At 47.3% G+C, this 20,368-nt stretch overlaps 1 protein-coding gene across 1 annotated transcript in view; it reads left to right on the plus strand.

Annotated features, from left to right (window-relative positions):
- Window positions 1-20,368, plus strand: part of DGAT1 (diacylglycerol O-acyltransferase 1) — a 365,492-nt gene that overhangs the window by 197,276 nt on the left and 147,848 nt on the right. The window contains exon 10 of the mRNA XM_030220830.1: window positions 17,209-17,247. Within this exon, the coding sequence (XP_030076690.1) occupies window positions 17,209-17,247 (39 nt within the window). The remainder of the gene's footprint in view (window positions 1-17,208; window positions 17,248-20,368) is intronic.

The following is a 20,368-nucleotide window of genomic DNA, read 5'->3' on the forward strand; positions in this document are numbered from 1 at the left end:
TCCAAGGCATTTGGCCTGGCTAAACTGTATTATCGAAAAAAAAGATGGCCGGCCATCTTTTTTGATAATACGGTTCCGGCCAGCTGTATCGCCGCCGCCAACATAGATCACCGGTGATCTATTTGGCCGGCGACGTTCGATTATGCCCCTCCACATCACATATCTCCACTGTTCTGGCTATTTCATTCTTAAGACACTCATTCACAGATTCCTTCATACTTTCTCTGAGCAAGCAGGGAAAAACCACCATTTCTTCCAGAGTTGGTATATGAACAGCAGTATGCAAAATCCCTGTGAACCAGAAATAAAAACAAGCTGCACAAGTCTGGTGACTGAGCAACAAATCATTCAATTGGTTCCCCTTAGTTTTCCCTAAAGTACCTCTATCTGCAGTCAGAAACTTTTTATCATAGAATACCAGATGCCTCTGAACAAGCAGAGGAAGGTAAAACACAAATAATGAATTTTAACAAGGTAAAGTTACCAGTAAAAGGTACAAACCTGCCTGAGAAAGAGGCAACAATAAATACAAAATGAGCTGAAATGCAGCATGAACTTTTCTGGTTCCTAGTTCTGTTGGTATAAACACTTTGTTTTAACATACAAATGTCAGGGCTTCTTGCACAGAACTTAATTTGTTTTTAGGAAAGCGCTTAGTGTCAATTCATTTATGCTGTTAGTCTAATTGTAAAACTAAAAGCTCCCTATAAAAGGGATGGTTGGGAACCACATATTTTTCTATCAATCTTGTAAAAACAAACAGTCATACTGGAATGTGGTCCAATTAATTTCCTAAAAGCTTAAACACATTCTGAAAGTGACACTTAAGAATTTTTAGCAAGCTTATCATGAAACAAAATTTTATCTAGAAACCATATACACAAAGGACAAAGTGACATGGAATTGTATCAAATAAACAGTAGATTTGGACACTTACGTGGGGGCTCATTTTCAAAGCACTTAGCCTTCCAAAGTTCCATAGAAACCTATAGAACTTTGGAAGGCTATACCGTGTTACAACTGGGAATGCAAAGCAAACTGTTTAACTTTTCGGGGGGGGGCACAGCAAACCCTGTCCCTGTCACTAGTAAAAGAAACTTTCCTTTAGCAGTGACAGTTCAGCTCACTTGCATTCAGTAAGTTGTTTCAGTGTAGAAGAAAAGGTAATTTAATCTTGTATCAGTATGACTGAAAGAGGAGCAGAAAATTCACAGCCACAGGAAATACAGTGGAAAAGGCAGGGAGAGAAAAAGAAGAAAAAAAAATTATGAACAAAATTTGCCCTAAAATGCCTCTACTAGATTCAGTTAATGGAGGGGATGCACAAACACATTAGGCATAGATTAGGATTTAAGCAGTCCAGCACTCAATCCTCAGGCTATCTTAGCAATACTGGGGAGTTGAGATATACATCTCTTTGATTCTGTCAGTGTCCTACATATCAAACATAAACTGTACTAATCACAAGTTTTTAGCTGTGCTATTTTTACTAAAGTTCTACCCTCCCCTACACTTGTTGAACAACAAAATGTCTCAAAATACATATGGGCTGCACAAAGGTAAACAGAACAAAGAGGAATCCTCTTACTGCTTCAGTTGAAAGGTGTAACCAATATATTTAAACTTCACAAAACAAACTGTTTCCTGTAGTGCTTTTCCTAATATTTTAAAAAGGGGCACACATCATTCTCTTACATAATGCCTGAGGTATTATACAAATCATTTAACCCAATATTCAAGGGGAGTTTACAGCCAATAAGTCATGCATGTAGCCAAAGCATCAATAACATATGCAAAGTCACAATAAACATTAACAAGCTACTACTGATAATTTGGGATACTAAAGGGTGCTCATGAATCATTTGGTAATGCCAGCAGGATCTGCCGGCCTCTCTACCAGTTCTGACTCATTACTTTCTTGTCCCTGATTACTACTCTGTTCCCCATCCGTGTCCTCCTCCTCCTCACTCCCCACTTAACTCTCTAGCGTAAGGTTTCGGTCGATTATAACTCTGAGAATTTTCAGATTGTCTGAGATACGCATTTTGACTGCACCTGGGTTGGTATCATCACACCTGATAATGACAGCAGTGGGAAGGCCATCAAGATCCTTCTCAAATATCTCTATGGAATGATGAATTGCTATGAGTTTCTCCATCAACACTACCCCACCACCAGTGGAACTACCTGTTTCCATATATATGCAATTCCCCACTCACCTCCTCCTGACAATAGAGAGACGTGCTATTATCAATTTTCTCTTTCCATGGGGGCCTATTCTTTCCATAGTCCCAACAAATAGTTTTGGATCCAGCGCATATTTCCTCCCATACACATTGCTAATTTCTTTCTGTTTTTATTTTCTTATATACCATTTGCAAACCCAAAAACTATTGAAAAAGGGAACATTCAGGTACAAGTAGATATCTGTACCCAAAACAGTTTAATCTTAGGATGTTCTCAAATATGCAGAAATATGCCCTTCTCCCCCTCATTGCTTCCAGCACTGCCCATTCATTGATGGGTATATCCTTTCCACATTCTCAGGTGTTAAATACCATTATAATAAAGTTTTTAAACTGTTTGTTTTGATCCTGACCAATAGTAAATCTCTCCACTACCAGGCATATTCTGAAATATAAAACCTGAAAAAATCTTATCTCAACATACATGTAGCAAACACGTAGAACATAAATCCTATGATTTAGACAGCAAGAACCTTTCCTATGAATAGGCAACACTACAAATATTACATTGGGCTCTAAAACATCAATTCATTTATTATAGGTAAAACAGAAGGGAGGGAGCTCACAGAGGTTCTGGCGGGTCCTCATAAAGATTTGTTTCCATATCATCATGCTGATCAATCCATAGACTGGTGGGTTGTGTCCATCTACCAGCAGGTGGAGATAGAGAGCAATCCTTTTGCCTCTCTATATGTGGCCATGTGCTACCGGAAACTCCTCAGTATGTTCTCTATCTCAGCAGGTGGTGGTCACACACAGCAGCAGCTCTGGCTAGGTCTCCAAGCCTAATTTTTAGGTTTTGTTGAGTACCTGGGGTTGAGGGCTCTTCTTGAGCAAGTGCAAACCAGGTGGTGCCAGGTCCCTCCTTTTCTCCCCCCTCCCGCTGGCTCCGTTTAAAAAAAAAAAAAAAAATTTGGACGTCCTTTAAGGGCATTTATTTCAACGTTTATATCAGCGTTTATTGCAGCTGCTCACTGGGACACCAGTTCGTTACAGCTCGGAGCGAGAAGCAGGTAATTTTTACCTTTTGTAGCGGGCAGGGGGTTCCCCGATCGGTCTCCACGTGGCCTATGGCGTCAGAGGGCGAGGGCGCGAAGAATCGCTCCCCGGACCGCGTGGGTGCATCTAGCGGAGATACGGGGGTTTCAAAACCTGAATCGCCTTTTTTGGGCGTCAGTTGGGAGGCCGGTCAGTGTCCCGGGGCTTCCTCCGGTGTGGCGGTTTTTTCCGCCATAAATGCCCATCCCCCGCTGCTCGCCCCCCCCCCCCCCCCATTTTGGCCGGCCACTCTGCTCGGACGGCTTCTTCTTGGGCCGCCCTCGAGGTGGGAGACGTTAATGCTATGGTCGCCCTTGATTCGGGCGACGGCAAAAAAGCAGCCAAAGTTAAGCGCCGTTCTTCTCGCGCGGCTCCTTCTCGGAGTTTCGCGTCGGACGCCATTTTGGATGCGCAGCATGTTTCTCCCCCGCTCTCGCGAGCGCCGGTTGAGGGTGTGTCTAGGGCCGTGGCCCAAGCTGCAGAAGTGCACAGTCTGGGGGGTTTGTCCCCTGAGTTCATTTTGCTGCTGCATCAGACTTTCCTTATGCAAAACGCTGCCCCTGCTCCCTTGTCCGATAAAGGGGTTGAGGCCTCCGGAAGCAAACGCCCTCGGGTAGATTTCCAGGCCCTAGAGGACTCTGTCTCCTCTGATGTAGATGAGGGCAGCTTATCTGAGTTCTCCCAACGGTCCTTTGGGGATTCCTTGGAGGAGACAGATTCCCGCTCGGATGGAGCGGATGACCCCTCTGCAGCGCGGATCTTTCGCTCAGAGGATTTGCCCAACCTGTTAGTGCAGGCCATGAGCATTTTGAAGATTTCCTCTCCGGAGGACGTCTCTCCCTCAGCCTCTGTTGGCTCCGCCATTATGCTGGGGACGAAGCGCCCGCCTAGAACCTTCCACGTGCATGAGGCCATGCGAACCTTGATTTCGGCTCAATGGGATGTCCCAGAAGCGAGCCTCAAAGTGGCTAGGGCTATGTCCCGCCTCTATCCTCTGCCTGAAGGTAAACGGGAGGCCTTTCTTTGGCCTACCGTGGATTCTTTAATCACTGCGGTGACTAAGAAAACGGCGTTGCCGGTGGAAGGTGGCACGGCCCTAAAGGACGCCCAAGACAGAAGATTGGAGGTGGCCTTAAGGTCGTCCTTCGAGGCTCCTGCTTTAAGTTTGCAGGCCTCAGTTTGCGGCTCCTATGTGGCCAGGGCGTGCCTGACGATTGTGCAGCGGGCTTCCCCCTCGGATCCTTCTTTGAGGGCTGATTGGCCGGCCCTGGAATCGGGCTTGGCTTATTTGGCAGACTTGCTGTATGATGTCTTGAGAGCCTCGGCTAAGGGTATGGCTCAGACAGTCTCTGCGCGGCATTGGCTTTGGCTGAAGCATTGGTCTGCTGACCACGCCTCTAAGTCTCGCCTGGTTAAGTTGCCTTTTAAAGGCAAGCTGCTCTTTGGGGTCGAGCTGGACAAAATTGTGACCGATCTCGACACGTCTAAGGGCAAGAGGTACCAGAGGTCAGGGCTCGGGCCAGTGGTGCTCGCCCCGGTTCCTCCAAAGGACGGTTTCAGGAAGCCCGTCGGTATTGCCCGGGCAAGTCGGGCTCCTCTGCCCCCTCTTCCTTCAAGAGGAACTTCTCCCCCAAGCAGCATTCCTTTCGCAGAGACCGCCGTCCCGGAGGTGCATCCTCCGGTCCTCCCCCAGGGTCTCGTACCCAATGACGGGGCCCTGGTCCATGGCCCAGTGCAGATTGGAGGACGCCTGTCCTCGTTTCTGGGCGAGTGGACCAGGGTAACTTCAGACGCTTGGGTGCTGGAAGTCATCAGAGACGGCTACAAGCTAGAGTTCTGCCGACCCTTAAGAGACGGGTTTGTGCACTCTCCCTGCAAGTCTCCAGTCAAAGCTGTGGCAGTGCAGCAGACTTTGGACAATCTGATCCGCCTGGGTGCGGTCGTTCCGGTGCCAGAAGATCAGCTTAGCAAGGGACGTTACTCCATTTACTTTGTGGTACCAAAGAAAGGAGGTTCTGTACGGCCTATCCTCGACCTCAAAGGGGTCAATTGGGCCTTGAAAGTTCGGCACTTCCGAATGGAGACTCTCTGCTCTGTTATAGCGGCAGTGAAGGCAGGGGAGTTTCTGGCATCCTTAGACATCAAGGAAGCTTACTTGCATATTCCCATCTGGCCTCCTCATCAACGCTTTCTGCGTTTTGCAGTCCTGGGCCGACACTTCCAGTTCAGAGCCCTCCCGTTCGGGTTGGCTACTGCTCCGCGGACCTTCTCCAAAGTAATGGTGGTCATCGCGGCCTTCCTACGAAAGGAAGGAGTCCAAGTCCATCCTTATCTGGACAACTGGTTGATCCGAGCCCCCTCTTACGCAGAGTGCGGCAGAGCTGTAGACCAGGTGATTACTCTTTTGAGCTCCCTGGGGTGGATCATCAACTGGGAGAAAAGCCAGCTGCGCCCGACTCAGTCCCTGGATTATCTGGGAGTTCGTTTCGACACCCAAGTGGGCAGAGTGTTCCTGCCGGACAATCGGATTGTCAAGCTTCAGGCTCAGGTGGACCAGTTCCTAGTAGCCTCTCCTCTTTGGGCTTGGGACTATGTGCAGCTGTTGGGCTCTATGACGGCCATGATGGAAGTAGTGCCCTGGGCCAGGGCTCATATGAGACCACTACAACTCTCTCTGCTGCAGCGCTGGACTCCAGTGTCGGAGGATTACGCTGTGCGCCTTCCCTTGGACCCAGCAGTGCGCAAGGCACTGAGCTGGTGGCTGAGGACAGACAAGTTGTCCGCAGGGATGCCTCTTTTGACCCCGGAGTGGGTTGTCGTCACGACGGATGCCTCTTTGACGGGCTGGGGAGCCCACTGCTTGGGAAGGACAGCGCAGGGGCTCTGATCTCCTGCAGAGACAAAGTGGTCTATCAACCTCCTGGAACTCAGAGCCATTCGGTTGGCGCTTTTGGAGTTTCTCCCGGTACTGGCGTTGAAGCCAGTACGGGTCCTGTCGGACAATGCCACGGCTGTGGCCTATGTCAATCGCCAGGGAGGTACCAAGAGCGCCCCTCTAGCCAAGGAGGCCATGAATCTATGCCAGTGGGCGGAAGCGAACCTGGAACAGCTGTCGGCGGCCCACATTGCGGGAGTCATGAATGTCAAGGCGGACTTTCTCAGTCGCCATACCTTGGATCCCGGAGAGTGGCAGCTATTGGCTCAGGCGTTCTTGGACATCACGAAGCGCTGGGGCCAGCCGAGCCTAGATCTGATGGCGTCATCGGCCAATTGCCAAGTGCCGCGCTTTTTCAGCAGAGGACGGGACCCTCGATCTCTGGTAGTAGATGCTCTTCTCCAACAGTGGCCGACACAGGAGCTTCTCTATGTGTTCCCGTCCTGGCCCATGTTGGGCAGGGTGCTAGACCGGGTGGCATGCATCCGGGCCGGATAATCCTGGTGGGTCCGTACTGGCCCAGACGTCCCTGGTATGCAGACTTGATCAGGCTCTCAGTGGACGGCCCTCTGCGGCTGCCAGCGGGGCCGGGCCAGTTGCATCAGGGTCCCGTGGTGATGGAGGATCCCTCCCCCTTTGGTCTTACGGCCTGGCTATTGAGCGGCAGCGTCTGAGGAAGAAGGGCTTCTCAGACAAGGTCATCGCCACTATGCTGAGAGCGAGGAAGCGCTCTACTTCTACTGTTTACGCCAGGGTTTGGCGTACCTTTGCATCGTGGTGTGAGGCAGGCTCACTTTCTCCCTTCACTGCTCCAATTTCTTCAGTGCTGGCGTTCCTGCAAGAAGGTCTGGAGAAAAGCCTGTCGCTCAGTTCCCTTAAAGTCCAGGTAGCAGCTTTGGCTTGCTTCAGGGGTCGCCTGAAGGGTGCTTCCCTGGCCTCACAGCCAGATATGGTGCACTTTCTCAAGGGAGTTAATCACCTGCGCCCTCCTCTGCACTCAGTGGTGCCTGTGTGGAATCTCAACCTGGTGCTAAGAGCCTTGCAGAAGCCGCCTTTTGAACCCTTGTCAAGGGCATCTCTGAAAGACCTGACGTTGAAAGCAGTCTTTTTGGTGGCTATCACTTCAGCCAGACGAGTTTCCGAGCTCCAGGCGCTATCATGTCGGGAACCCTTCCTGCAGTTCACTGAGGCAGGAGTGTCTATTCGCACGGTGCCTTCCTTCCTGCCCAAGATTGTTTCTCGCTTCCATGTGAATCAGCAGCTCTGTCTCTCATCCTTTCGTAGGGAGGACTACCCAGAGGAGTACTCTGCTCTCAAATATCTAGATGCGAGACGAGTCATCATCAGATACTTGGAAGTGACCAATGATTTCCGGAAGTCGGATCATCTGTTTGTCCTGTTTGCAGGTCCTCATAAGGGTCTGCAGGCTGCTAAGCCTACAGTGGCAAGATGGGTCAAGGAAGCCATTGCAGCGGCTTATGTGGCCGCGGCGAAGGTGCCGCCTATCCGGCTGAAGGCTCACTCCACTAGAGCTCAGGCGGCCTCGATGGCAGAGGCCGGGTCCGTCTCCTTGGAAGAGATTTGCAAGGCGGCAACTTGGGCATCGGCTCATACCTTCTCCCGTCATTACCGCTTGACTGTGGCTGCTCGGGCGGAGGCCCGGTTTGGAGCTTCAGTGTTGCGGTCAGGGATTTCTATGTCCCGCCCTGGGTGAGTACTGCTTCGGTACATCCCACCAGTCTATGGATTGATCAGCATGATGATATGGAAGGTAAAATTATGTATCATACCTGATAATTTTCTTTCCATTAATCATAGCTGATCAATCCATAGCCCCTCCCAGATATCTATACTGTTTATATTCTGGTTGCATTTCAGGTTCAAGTTTAGTCTTCAGTTCCTGTTCAGGAGGACTTCGTGTTCAAGTTTTTTCAATTGGATTCTTCAGGAGTTGAGATGATTTTGTGTTACAGTGAGCTGCTGCATTCCTCTCCCCTCCGTTTTACGGGGCTGGATTGAGACCTAAATTCTGCCGGCGCTCCCTCCCGCTTCATGCGGCTGTAGGGCAGCTTTGTACCCCTCCCGCTTCGGCGGTGTTAGGGTCAGTCAGTCCTCCTCCCGCGGTTGCGGTTGCAGGATAAGCCAGATCCCCCCGCATCGGCGGGTGTGGTGTCCCTCCCCGCTCCGCGGGGATGAGCTGTACGGATTCCCCTCCCCCACTTGTGTGGGGATGAGCTGGTTTTATTACCCTCCCCCGTTTCGGCGGTGGTGAGCTGGGCAGAGTGTCCCTTTGTGGGTGTAATTCTCTAAGTGCTGAGTCCTGCGGATGGAGCTTTGATATCGACATACTGAGGAGTTTCTGGCAGCACATGACTACATATAGGGAGGCAAAAGGATTGCTCTCTATCTCCACCTGCTGGTAGATGGACACAACCCACCAGTCTATGGATTGATCAGCTATGATTAATGGAAAGAAAATTATCAGGTATGATACATAATTTTACCTTAACAAACCCTTGGAGATGGGGATTGGAGAAGAGCAGATGTGGTCTCTCTTTACAAAAGTGGTGACAGAGAAGAAGTTGGAAACTACAGGCTGGTAAGCCTCACTGGTTAATAATGGAAGTGATGCTGAAGGAAAGGATAGTGAATTTCCTGGAGTCCAATAGATCGAGATGACATGGTTTTACCAAAGTTAAATCGAGCCAAACAAATCTGATTGAATTCTTTGACTGGGTGACCAGAGAATTGGATCGAGGATATGCACTAGGTGTAATCTGATTAGATTTCTGCAAAGCCTTTGATACTGTTCCTCTTAGGAGACTCTTGAATAATCTTGACAGGCTGAAGTTAGGACCCAAAATGTTGAACTGGATTAGGAGCTGGTTGATGGACAGGTGCCAGAGGATGGTGGTTAATGGAATTCACTTGGAGGAAGGAAAGGTGAGTAGTGGAGTGCCTCAAGGATCAGTGCTGGGGCCAGTTCCATTCAATATTGTTTATTTATTTCTTCCCAATCCAGAGGAATACTCCACACACTCCCGAAGTTAGGGAGAAACAAAATGGATGCCACAAGATATGAGAAAATGCTAGGCTTTATTCCCTTACCAAGTTTGAAAAATAGCCAATAAGTCTACAATGCTTTTCTCATGGGAGTATGCCCAAGATGCAAAGTGCAGTCTTTTAAGTACATCTCCACAGAAGTAGGTAATACAATCACTTATATATGGAAAAGTTAACATTGAGTCTAAGGGAGACACGTCACTAGTCCTGCCTTTTTTATGTTCCCCTTTTCTTCTAAAGCTGATCAGAAATATCAGACTGATTAGTTTGTTTACTAGCTTGCTTCACAGTCCATTTCACCAGTAACCTGTTATCTCATGTTTCCATCGCCTGCATATCCAGATAATTTGCAAAGAGCTCCTATATACATTCTGTCCTCTGCCCTGGCTGGAACATTTTGAGCTCTTGGTTCCTCTTTCTGCAAGCTGCAAGCCCAGCTTGTCACAAAGCTTATTTCTGGGTCAGACAAAGGACAGGATTTTAAGAACAGACAAACTGCTTTAACTTTGGTTCAGTGTTGGCCCAGACAGGTTCATTATTATCAATATATTTGTGAGTGACATTCTGTTCAATATATTTGTGAGTGACATTGCAAAGGGTTAGAAGGTAAGGTTTGCTTTTTTGCGGATGATACCAAGATTTGTAACACAGCGGACACCCTGAAGGAATCTGCAAAAGCTAGAAGAACAGTCTAATGTTTGGCAATTAAAATTCAATGTGCACAGTGATTCACTTAGTAGAAATCCAAGGGAGACATATGTGTTAGTCAGTGAGAGGCTGATATGCGCAGCCAGGGAGAGGGATCCTGGGGTGATAGTATCTGAGGATCTGAAGTTAACAAAACAGTATGACAACCTAGCCAGAAGGATGCTAGGTTGTACAGAGAGGTGTAACCAACAGAAGAAAGGAGGTGTTGATGCCCCTGTACAAATCGTTGGTGAGACTCAACATGGAGTATTGTGTTCAGTTTTGGAGGCCATATCTTGCTAAAGATATAAGAAGACTTGATGCGGTCCAGAGGAAAGCAGCAAAAATGGTTTGGGGATTGTGTCAAAAGACATAAGAAAAGACTGGAAGACCTGAATATGTATACCCTAGAGGAGGGAAAGAGGAGATATGATACAGACGTTTAAATACTTGAAAGGTATTAATATAGAAACAGATATTTTCCAGAGAAGGGAGAATGGTAAAACTAGAGGACATGATTTGAAGTTGTGGGGTAGTAGACTTAGGAGTAATGTCAGAAAATTATTTTTCATGGAGAGGGTGTTGGATGCCTGGAATGCCCTCTCGAGGGTAGTGGTGGAGAAAATAAACTGTGGCGGAATTCAAAATGGTGTGGGATGAACACAGAGGATCTGTAAGTAGAAAATAAATGGTATGGTATTAAAACAAAACAATAACAACTTTAAAGTGTTGCATATGTGTTTTCATATTAAGTGGTGCTTAGATGGCAACTCTGGCTATATCAACTAAGGTCGGTGTTGGCCTGGCTTGTACGGTCTGAGTGCGGCATATAGCAATCCAGTTTAGTGTGGGCTGTAGAGATCTTTGACAGAAACTCCACAGTAATTTGGAAAATGAGGACAGTGCTGGGCAGACTTTTTATGGTCTGTCCCACAAATGACAAGACGGATTCTGATAGGATTTGAAGGCAACTCTAGTAGTTTGAACATAAGGACAGAGCTGGGCGGACTTCTACAGTCTATGTCTCAGAAACTACAAAGAAAGGCCATGACCAAGGATATAATATCGCATTCATTGTTGATTTTAATCTTGAATTGAGAATGAATGTGATGTGGGCAGACTAGATGAATCATTCAGGTCTTTATCTGCTGTCACTATTTTACTATCCTCCTAGGCCCATTTTGTTCTGTTCCAGGTTACATGTTCATGCAGTTGATATAGTAGTAGGTTAATTACTATTTTGTCCTTGCCATTGCGAGGCCCAAATGACCTGTGGGGTTGTTTTCAGTGAGCCTGGTAGCTAGGGATTCCCACATGTGAGAATATGGCCTGCTTGTCCTCGGAGAAAGCAAAGATACTTACCTGTAGCAGTTATTCTCCGAGGACAGCAGGTCATTCATTCTCACATATCCTCCCACCTCCCTTTGGAGTTGTCTCTTTTTTGTACTGGACGGTCCAGTGCTGTCTTGGTGGGCGGGAAGGCATTTAAGCATACTTAGTGGGGATGCTGCGCAAGCTCTTAAAGCTGTTTAAGCGCCGTACTGGGTGACGTGGATGATGTCACCCCACATGTGAGAATGAATGGCCTGTCTTTGGAGAACACTTACTATAGGTAAGTGTCTTCACTTTATCTACTGGTGCCTGAGGGGATTTTTCGTAAAATAGACACTGCTAAAATAGGACCTTCCTTTATGTTAGCAGCAGATGATTATGTATGGATTTTGACTATCTACCAGCAGGTGGAGATAAGAGCACTGAACTCTGTCTTATAAGACACGATTGCTCCTGTACCTTCAGTATATCTGTGTCTCCAGCAGGTGGTGGATGGTTCTCTACAAACAGCTGGATTCATCTCTAGTGGCCGCTCTAGTTCCAGGATCCCTGGTTTTGTTGAGCTTGAGGATACCAGGCTGCACAGTGCTGGCTTTGGGGTACACCTGATGGTGCCAGGTCCCTCCCCCATTCTGTGCCCCAGTACAGATTTCTGCTCTCTATATCTTCCTCCGAGTTTAAAATTTAAAAAAAAAACCCCAAAGAGGTACTATTTAACTGTTTTCTGTTTCAAAAAACCCCCAAAAGACAGCACTAGTCTTTTTAGATTGGCAGGACAGCTTCCAGGTCACCTCTCAGATGTTGGAGAGCTTGGCTGCTAGGCTGCCCCTTCTGCAGAGCAGGAATCCTATTTCCCTTTGAGGACAGATGGGGCGTTCCTTTCTGGCTGTCAGCGGGGTGAGTACTGATTTCACTTTCATTTTTGGGAAATGACAGCTGTTTATAAATTCACCTGCCCTTCTGAACCCAGATGAATGTTCCACACACTCACCCAGCTAGGAAGAGAAGAATTAGACACCACCCAATGATGAGAAAATACTGATTTTATTCACTTACCAGGTTAGAAAAACAGACAGTCTATAATTGTAGAGTCTATAATGCTTTTCTCATGGGAGATACACAGGATGCTTACAGATGCAATCTCTATGTACTTCTCCAACTAAGTCCAGCTGACTCTCAGGTTATATACTTTTTTCTATCATCATATAATTCTAATAGTTTGCTAGCATTAGACCCGCCTCTATTATTGCTAGACATTGGTTTTGACAGCTGATCAAGATTATTAGGGAGGTCCAGAACAACATCATACCGATTAGAACTTTCCACTTGCTTCACCAGAGTCCATTTCACCAGCAATCTTTTATCTTATCTCACCAGATATCAAAAACTGCAAAAAGCTAACCACATTCTTTCAGTAAACATCTTCCATGGAAAATTGCTTCACGTCCTCTTTTCTGCAAACTGTCAGCTAGTTTGTCACAAAAGCTTATGTGCCTCAGGGTCACACAGAGGCTATGATTTTTAGACTTAGCTCGACAGCTTCAGGCATCAGGACTTTGGTTCAGAGAAGGCCCAAATAGGTTCATTGTTATCATATCCCCCCTTGAAGGCCTGCGTAAACAAGGGCTTCACAAACAGCGATGATGGCATAAGGAAATGTCCCAATGTACATAACAGTCCAGTCTTGCAGCTGGATCTGTGACCTGTCTTCAGTTGCAATATGTTAGTGCCCTGGTCATAGGCTGTCTTATGTCGCGAGCAGGAAGTAGGCACTCACGTTACCCCTCCTGGCCACATGACCTCCAGAGCACTAAGATGTGAGCACAAAAGGATGTATGTTGTAAGTGTCGTATAAGTAGGACAAGGGCAATGAAAACAATGTGGTCAGAATGTGTATCTAATGGATAATTGGAAACTGTACCCCCCCCCCCCCCCGGACCTTATATTAGTTATAAATTCCAATATTTCCCATGGTTGCTGAGGAAGGGGACCAAGTTAGCAAGAAGAAGGTAAGGCATACCCTATAAACTTAATTGCACCTATGTAGCAAGATAAAAGCATGAAACCAGTAAAACATAATAAACCTAAAAATAATATATCTTGTAATAAGCTTAAAATTAATATGTCTTACAATAAACTGAACCTAAAACTAATGCGTCATATAATAAACCTAAAATAAACATGTCATATAATAAACTTAACCCAAAGGTAATATGTCATATATTAAAAGAAATTATGTATTGGTATGTAACTTTTCATGCAAGACAAAAGCTTGTCCTTGTAGGCCTTATTTCTTACTACTAGCAGTTTCAGTTATGTATTTTAGCAAGATATTGCAGGTATGGATAGCATATTATCTTTAGTCTCCCACAACAGCATTCATATTCTAATATGCCTCACTAACATTATGGTCCTCATTAACAGCATGTCCTATGGTATCATAGAGTCCAGTTTCAGCTTTGCGAATCAGTCTTTCGTATAGCACATACTGTCCAGCGTGAACTTTCTTACTAAGAGTTGTTTCTATGAGGCGTTCAACAAGTCTAACACATGGTATGATGCAACAGCCTTCGAGCACAAAAATGGCAATGACGATTAGCAAAGTTGTGGCTGCAGAGAGGAAGAAATTTTTCCATTTCCCAAAGGCACTTTCCAGTCACCCTGTCCAAGATGTGTCAATGCCAGAATTTTCTGCAAGTTCATTGGCGAGGGTGGTGTGAGTCCTTCTAAAGCCTTGGTAATGGTTCCATCAGGTCTGTATTGTTGGGAATAAAAGTGCAACAGTGGGGGCCAATCATGGCACAGACCCCCCCCCCACCTTTTTCAACTAGCATCATATCAAGGACTATCCGATTCTCCCAGGCCATCCGGCTCGTGGCATCTAGCAGTTCAGCAATCCCTTTGACAGCATCTCGAGTGTAGTTGATGAAGTGCTGCTGGTAATACAAAATCCACAAAAACAATATCCAGTATTTCCATCTATATATTTCAAATTGCAGGAGATAAACATAGTGATCATCTTGTAAGAAATGTCCGATTTTTAATATGACAACAAGAGGATCTGCTTTTTCCATAAGACCATAGCATGTCCTGGGTGCAAAAATCAGAACTAAGTGAAGCGTGAAGAGTATGTGTGAGGCTGGCAAATACCCTCTGTACAGGAGAAAGCCTCTTTTGCAGTAAACAGCAGGCAGTGCAAATTCTGAAAGATCACTGCTCTATAGTATATGTGTGTATGCTGTTAGGAGCTCTTCACCGGCCCTGTGGCAACTTATCTAAAACATAGTACCAATGATGGAAAAAGCACACTGTCATGTACCAGCCTATCTAATCTGTTCAAAATAGGAATTGTTCTTCTCCTGTGAACTCTAATACTTAGTGACATAAGATTGAAATCTGTCTTTATAGTAGGTAATGTCATAAGTACATAAGTGTTGCCATACTGGGACAGACTGAAGGTCCATCAAGCCCTCCTGTTTCCAACAGTGGCCAATCCAGGTTACAAGTACTTGGCAAGATCCCAAAACAGATGGCAGAATTTTTAAAATTAACCACCCTCTAATAGGATGTCAGTGAAGCTCGTTGTAGTTTAATATGCTTCCTAAATCTGCAACCGGATGACATTCCAACTGCAATCATTCTAAAGATTTAGAAGGAAAGCCAATCTGCCAAGTGGTCCAAGCGTGAGGTTACTGCACTATGTACTACTAATATACAGTGCATCTTATTAAACCATGATTTGTTTCCTGATAACTAGGAGTGCTTTTCTGTCCATTTCATCCTGTCTTGGAAGTATGGAAATCCAGGTTAAATCTAGCTTCAGAAAACATCCAAATTTCTGACTCTGTTTGAAGTCTCAGAGTAAAAACAGTCTGATTGGAAGATGCTTAACCTTTGGTGCAGTCTGATAGCTACAAATAGTGGGCTCATAAATCTTCCAAATAATTTGGGAGAATTACAAATTTTTGTCAGATGTTGATTACGACATCCCTTCTACAATGTTGTCTAGAGGTAAGGAGATCCTGAATTCTCTACAAGGAGAACTATTCCAGCACGGAGGGAGTGACTGGACTTGGTTCTTAATGTTTCTGATGTCATAGTGCGGTGATAGCGAACCTATGGCACGCGTGCCAGAGAGGGCACGCGGAGCCCTCTCTGTTGGCACGCGCGCCGACGGTCGCCTCACCCGAGACTTAGCCCTCCCACCCACCCGGCGTCAAACATTCCTTCCTCCCTCCTTCCCACCCGGCGTCAAGCATTCCTCCCTCCCTCCCACCCGGCACCAGCCCGCCATCCCTCCCTTCCTCCGAACCTGAAGAAATTTAAAAGTCTTCCCTTGTCCGAATAGGCGGCGTCAGCATCAGCAGTAGCAGCGAAAAGCGTGCTGTTGGTTCGGCGCGTCTTCAGCCTTCCGTCTCTCAAGCTCTCTGGTCCCGCCCTCATTTCCTGTTAGGGCGGGACCAGAGAGCTTGAGAGACGGAAGGCTGAAAACGCGCCGAACCAGCAGCACGCTTTTCGCTGCTACTGCTGATGCTGACGCCGCCTATTCGGACAAGGGAAGACTTTTAAATTTCTTCGGGTTCGGAGGGAGAGAGGGATGGCGGGCTGGTGCCGGGTGGGAGGGAGGGAGGCCTGGTGCCGGGTGGGAGGGAGGGAGGCCTGGTGCCTGATGCTGGGAGGGAGGGAGGCTTGGTGCTAGGTGGCCTGGTGCTGGGTGGGAGGGAGGCCTGCCTGCCTGTCTGATGCTGGGTGGGAGGGAGGCCTGCCGTTGGGAGGGCAGGGGGGAGAGGAGGGTGGCTGGACATTGGTGGCTGGAGGGGAGGGCAAGGAGAGAGGGAGGGTGGCGGGAGGGGAGGGCAGGGGAGAGAGGAGGGTGGCTGGACATTTGTGGCTAGAGGGGAGAGGAGGGTTGCTGGACATGGATGGAGGGCAAGAAATTAAGAAGAAAGGAGGAAAGTAAAGAAATAAATGGAAAGGAAGTCCTGGAAATGGAGTTAAGAGAGCAGCAGAATCAGCGACTAGGACCAATATAGATAGAAAAACAAAATCACCAGACAACAAAGGTAGAAAAAATCATTTTATTTTCATTTTAGTGTTTGGAATATGTCCAATTTGAGAATTTACATCTGCTGTCTTATTTTGCATTGGGTATACTGGAGCTGTAACAACTTACAGAAATGATTTATAATGAAAGAAAATCATGTTATTTTTTTTTCTCCTATACTAGTATAATATTTTCAGTGATGTCTGTTTATATGCGCCATGGCTGGTGTAAGGGGGTGTGGCTATCATAGGGGTGGTGACCCCGCCCATAATGAGTACCGGCACGTGCGATAAATAATTAGATTTTGGGTTGCTGTTTGGGCACTCAGTCTCTGAAAGGTTCGCCATCACTGTCATAGTGTGTTATCATCTGGCATCCAGTGATGACCGGGTGTTGTGGTTCAGTATTAGGGTATGGGTGGAGAGGGATCGTCTAAAAATAAGGTCTTAGACTCCATGAAAACCTTTGAGATGGGGGAATATCTGAGGAGACCATTAGCAGGATGGGAACATCTGGGAATGTAGGAAAGCGAGCAATAAACGTTTTTTGTGACTGTAATATGACTCTGAAAGTCTAGCTGTGTGGATGCCTGTACTGTGCTTGCTATACATAAGCATAAGAGCATCTAAGCTATACTGGTAAAACTATGCACATTCTGTGATCAGGGCAATACCGATGACATGATCCTGCTCTCTGTGGCAAATACAAGTTACAGGTAAGCAACTTTAATTTCATGATGCATCTATGGCATTTACACTGTGTTGGTATAGCACATGCTCTATGAGAAACATTCCGATTCTCAAATGCTGGAATTAAGTGTGGTATCTGGTCACTAATGGCTGTCTTTCTGTTTTTTGTTGCAGTTATTTTTCATGCAGTTAATAGTAGGCCTAATACAACAGGTGAGTCCTTTTTTCTGCATATCTGTGTGGGACCCTTGTGTAGCTGCTTTTTTCACAGACATGGAATGAATTCAGAATTAGGTGGGGTAGGCAATGGGACATAGAGGACGTTTGAAAGAGCATGGTAAGATAAATGCATGCAATCCGAAGTACTGGGGGTGTCTGTGAGTCAGTGCAGGAAATCATAGTTCAACCTGTACCTCATCTTCAGTAGGGGATAAACAGTAGAGGCTTAAGATTTGCTTTCTGGGTTATGCCATCACTGATAAAGGTGTAAGCTGAATTACTCTAGGTACCATGCAAGATGAACAGGCCCCAAAAATCTGAAGAATGATAGATAACATAGGCAATGAAGGTATGTCTGCTTGCTTCTCTAACACAAAATGTGTTCACTTTTGAAGTGGGCACCCAACAAAATGGTATGTGTAAGCAGCTGTGATCCTTACAATAAAGCAGCTAGACCAACATAGCCCATCTAGTGTGCTCAGAAAAGGTGGCTGGAGAGGGTTTGTATCTGTCTCTTTGTGCACGTTAACCCCTGCTCCATGTCTTTTTTTAAAGTGCGAGTCATCTAAGTTTTCCTTTGAGTGGAAATGCTCTGTACTTTTATTCCATCCTCTTGTGTTTCTCCCATGCCTTTTTGAATTCTGTCACTGTCCCCATCACTGTCTGTAGGAGAGCATTCCAGGCATCCTCTGCCCTCTCTGTGAAAAATGTATTTTCCTGATGTTGCTTTTAAGTTTCCCTTCTTGTAGCTGCATTTCATGCCTTCTAGTTCTGTAGCCTCTCCATTTTTGGTAGAGGGTTGTTTTTTCATTGATATCTTTTAAGTATGTAAATGTATTCATCATATCTCTCCTCTCCTCAAGGGCATACATATTCAAGTCTTCAAGTCTCTTCTCGTACGTCTTCTTGCACCAGCCCTTGGTCACATTCCTCTTAGTGGTTTTGAGTCTTATGTCTTTGGTAAGATATGCCTTTAAAACTAAACACATTCTTAGTGAGTCCTCATCACTGACTTGTACAAGGGCATTTTCACCTTCTCCTTTCTGCTAGTTATGCACCTCACTTTGCATCCTTAGGGCTTGGACACCACCCTGTCAGATTGTTTTGCCACCATGAGATCCTCTGACACCATCACCCCAAGGTCCCTTTCCTGGCCATGCACATCAGCATCTCGCCCTCTATTGCATAAATCTCCTTTGGATTCTCAAACCAAATGCATCACTCTGCATTTCTTTTAAGCATTAGCCAAAGCAACTAATTTTAGTAGATCACTTCTTATGCTGTCCACTTCCTCTGGAGTGTCATCTCTATTGTTAATCTTGTTGTCATCAGCAAAAAAGATGAAAAATTTTAGCTGTTTGTAGTATGTTTGGGATTCTTGATGAATGTGGCTTTTCTGTTATACTGCTGCCAGATTGCTTGACCATATTACTCCTTTCTTGAAACAACTTCACTGGCTTCCAGTAAAATTTTGGATACAATTAAAAGTTCTTATCCTTACAAGATTTTACATACAGCTAAACTCCCTTACTTATAAGCAACTAGTAAAAGAGGCCCGTTTCTGAGCAAATGAAACGGGCGCTAGCAAGGTTTCTCCGAGGACAAGCAGGCTGCTTGTTGTCACTGATGGGTGACGTCCACGGCAGCCCCTCCAATCGTAAACTTCACTAGCAAAGGCCTTTGCTAGTCCTCGTGCGCTCATGCGCACCGCGCATGCGCGGCCGTCTTCCCGCCCGAACCGGCTCGTGTTCGTCAGTCTTCTTTTGTCCGCGCTCGGTACGGTCGTGTTTCGCCGTGTTGGGCCCCGCAAAGTCGACCTCGCGCGTTCGTCGTGTGTTTTTCGAAAAAGAAAAATTCTAATCCTTTCTGTGTGGGAAAAGACTCTTGGTCTTTTCTTCCTCCGCTATTTTCAGCTTTCGCCCCGGTAAGTTTTCTTTCGTCGTCGGGGTAGGCCGCTTTTAGGCCTCGGGTCGAAGTTTTCTTCCCCTTGTTTTTTCGATGCCTTTTCCGCCATTTCGACTTTTGATTTCGCCGGCGTGATTTTTCCGCCCATGACATCGAAGTCTACCAGCGGCTTCAAGAAGTGCACCCAGTGCGCCCGGGTCATCTCGCTCACTGACAGGCACGCGTCGTGTCTTCAGTGCTTGGGGGCTGGGCACCGCCCGCAGGCCTGTAGTCTGTGTTCCCTTTTGCAAAAGCGGACTCAGGTAGCGAGATTGGCCCAGTGGAACGTTTTGTTCTCGGACTCTTCGTCGGCATCGGCACCGGGGGTATCGAGTGCATCGATGTCTTCAGCGTCCAGAGCTTCATCCTCGGCCGCCAGTGCATCGAGTGCATCGAGGCATCGGCCCTCTGCATCGGCGCCGAGACATCGGATAGCTGCATCGACGTCGGTGGTACCGGGACCTCGTCTGCTGATGTCGTCGGACAGTGGTGCTTCGTCTGGAGTGCAGGTGAGGGCTGTCCATTCCCCTGCTGGTGGCGGTGAGCCTTCAGGTGGGTCTCCCCCTACCCTGAGGGCTCCTGCGGTACAGCCCCCCCGAGACCGACCTCCTTCGGCCTCGGCCCCGAGGAAGCGACGACTGGATTCTACGTCCTCCTCGTCGGTGCCGGGAAGCTCCGGTGACATGCTTCGTTCCAAGAAATCGAAGAAGCATCGTCATCGGTCTCCTTCCCGGGTCGGCACCGAGAGCTCTGGGTCGCCAAGGGAGTCGGCACCCACCAGGCATCGGCACCGAGAGGACCGCTCACCCTCTGTTCAGGAGGTGTCGATGCGCTCCACTCTGGACAGCCCGGAACAGCCTCCACGCCCGGAACAGGTTCTGACGTCGACGCCTGCATCGACCTCCATGCCTTTCTCTGCAGCCGCTCTGAACGAGAGCCTCCGGGCCGTTCTCCCAGAGATTCTGGGAGAGCTGTTGCGCCCTACCCCTCCGGTACCGGCGGTGCTTGCGCCGCCGGTACCGTCGAGCGTGGCGCCGGCTGGCCCATCGCCCGAGGTGAGGTCTCCGGCATCGGTGCCGTGTGCGGTACCGGCTGCCGTCGCCTCCCAGGAAGGCTCCCCGACTACGTCGGCGGAGGGAGCTTCGCCGATGCGGGCGAGGGAGTCTACCTC

This window comes from Microcaecilia unicolor, chromosome 1 (genome assembly GCF_901765095.1).
Source record: "Microcaecilia unicolor chromosome 1, aMicUni1.1, whole genome shotgun sequence".
Lineage (NCBI taxonomy): Eukaryota > Metazoa > Chordata > Amphibia > Gymnophiona > Siphonopidae > Microcaecilia > Microcaecilia unicolor.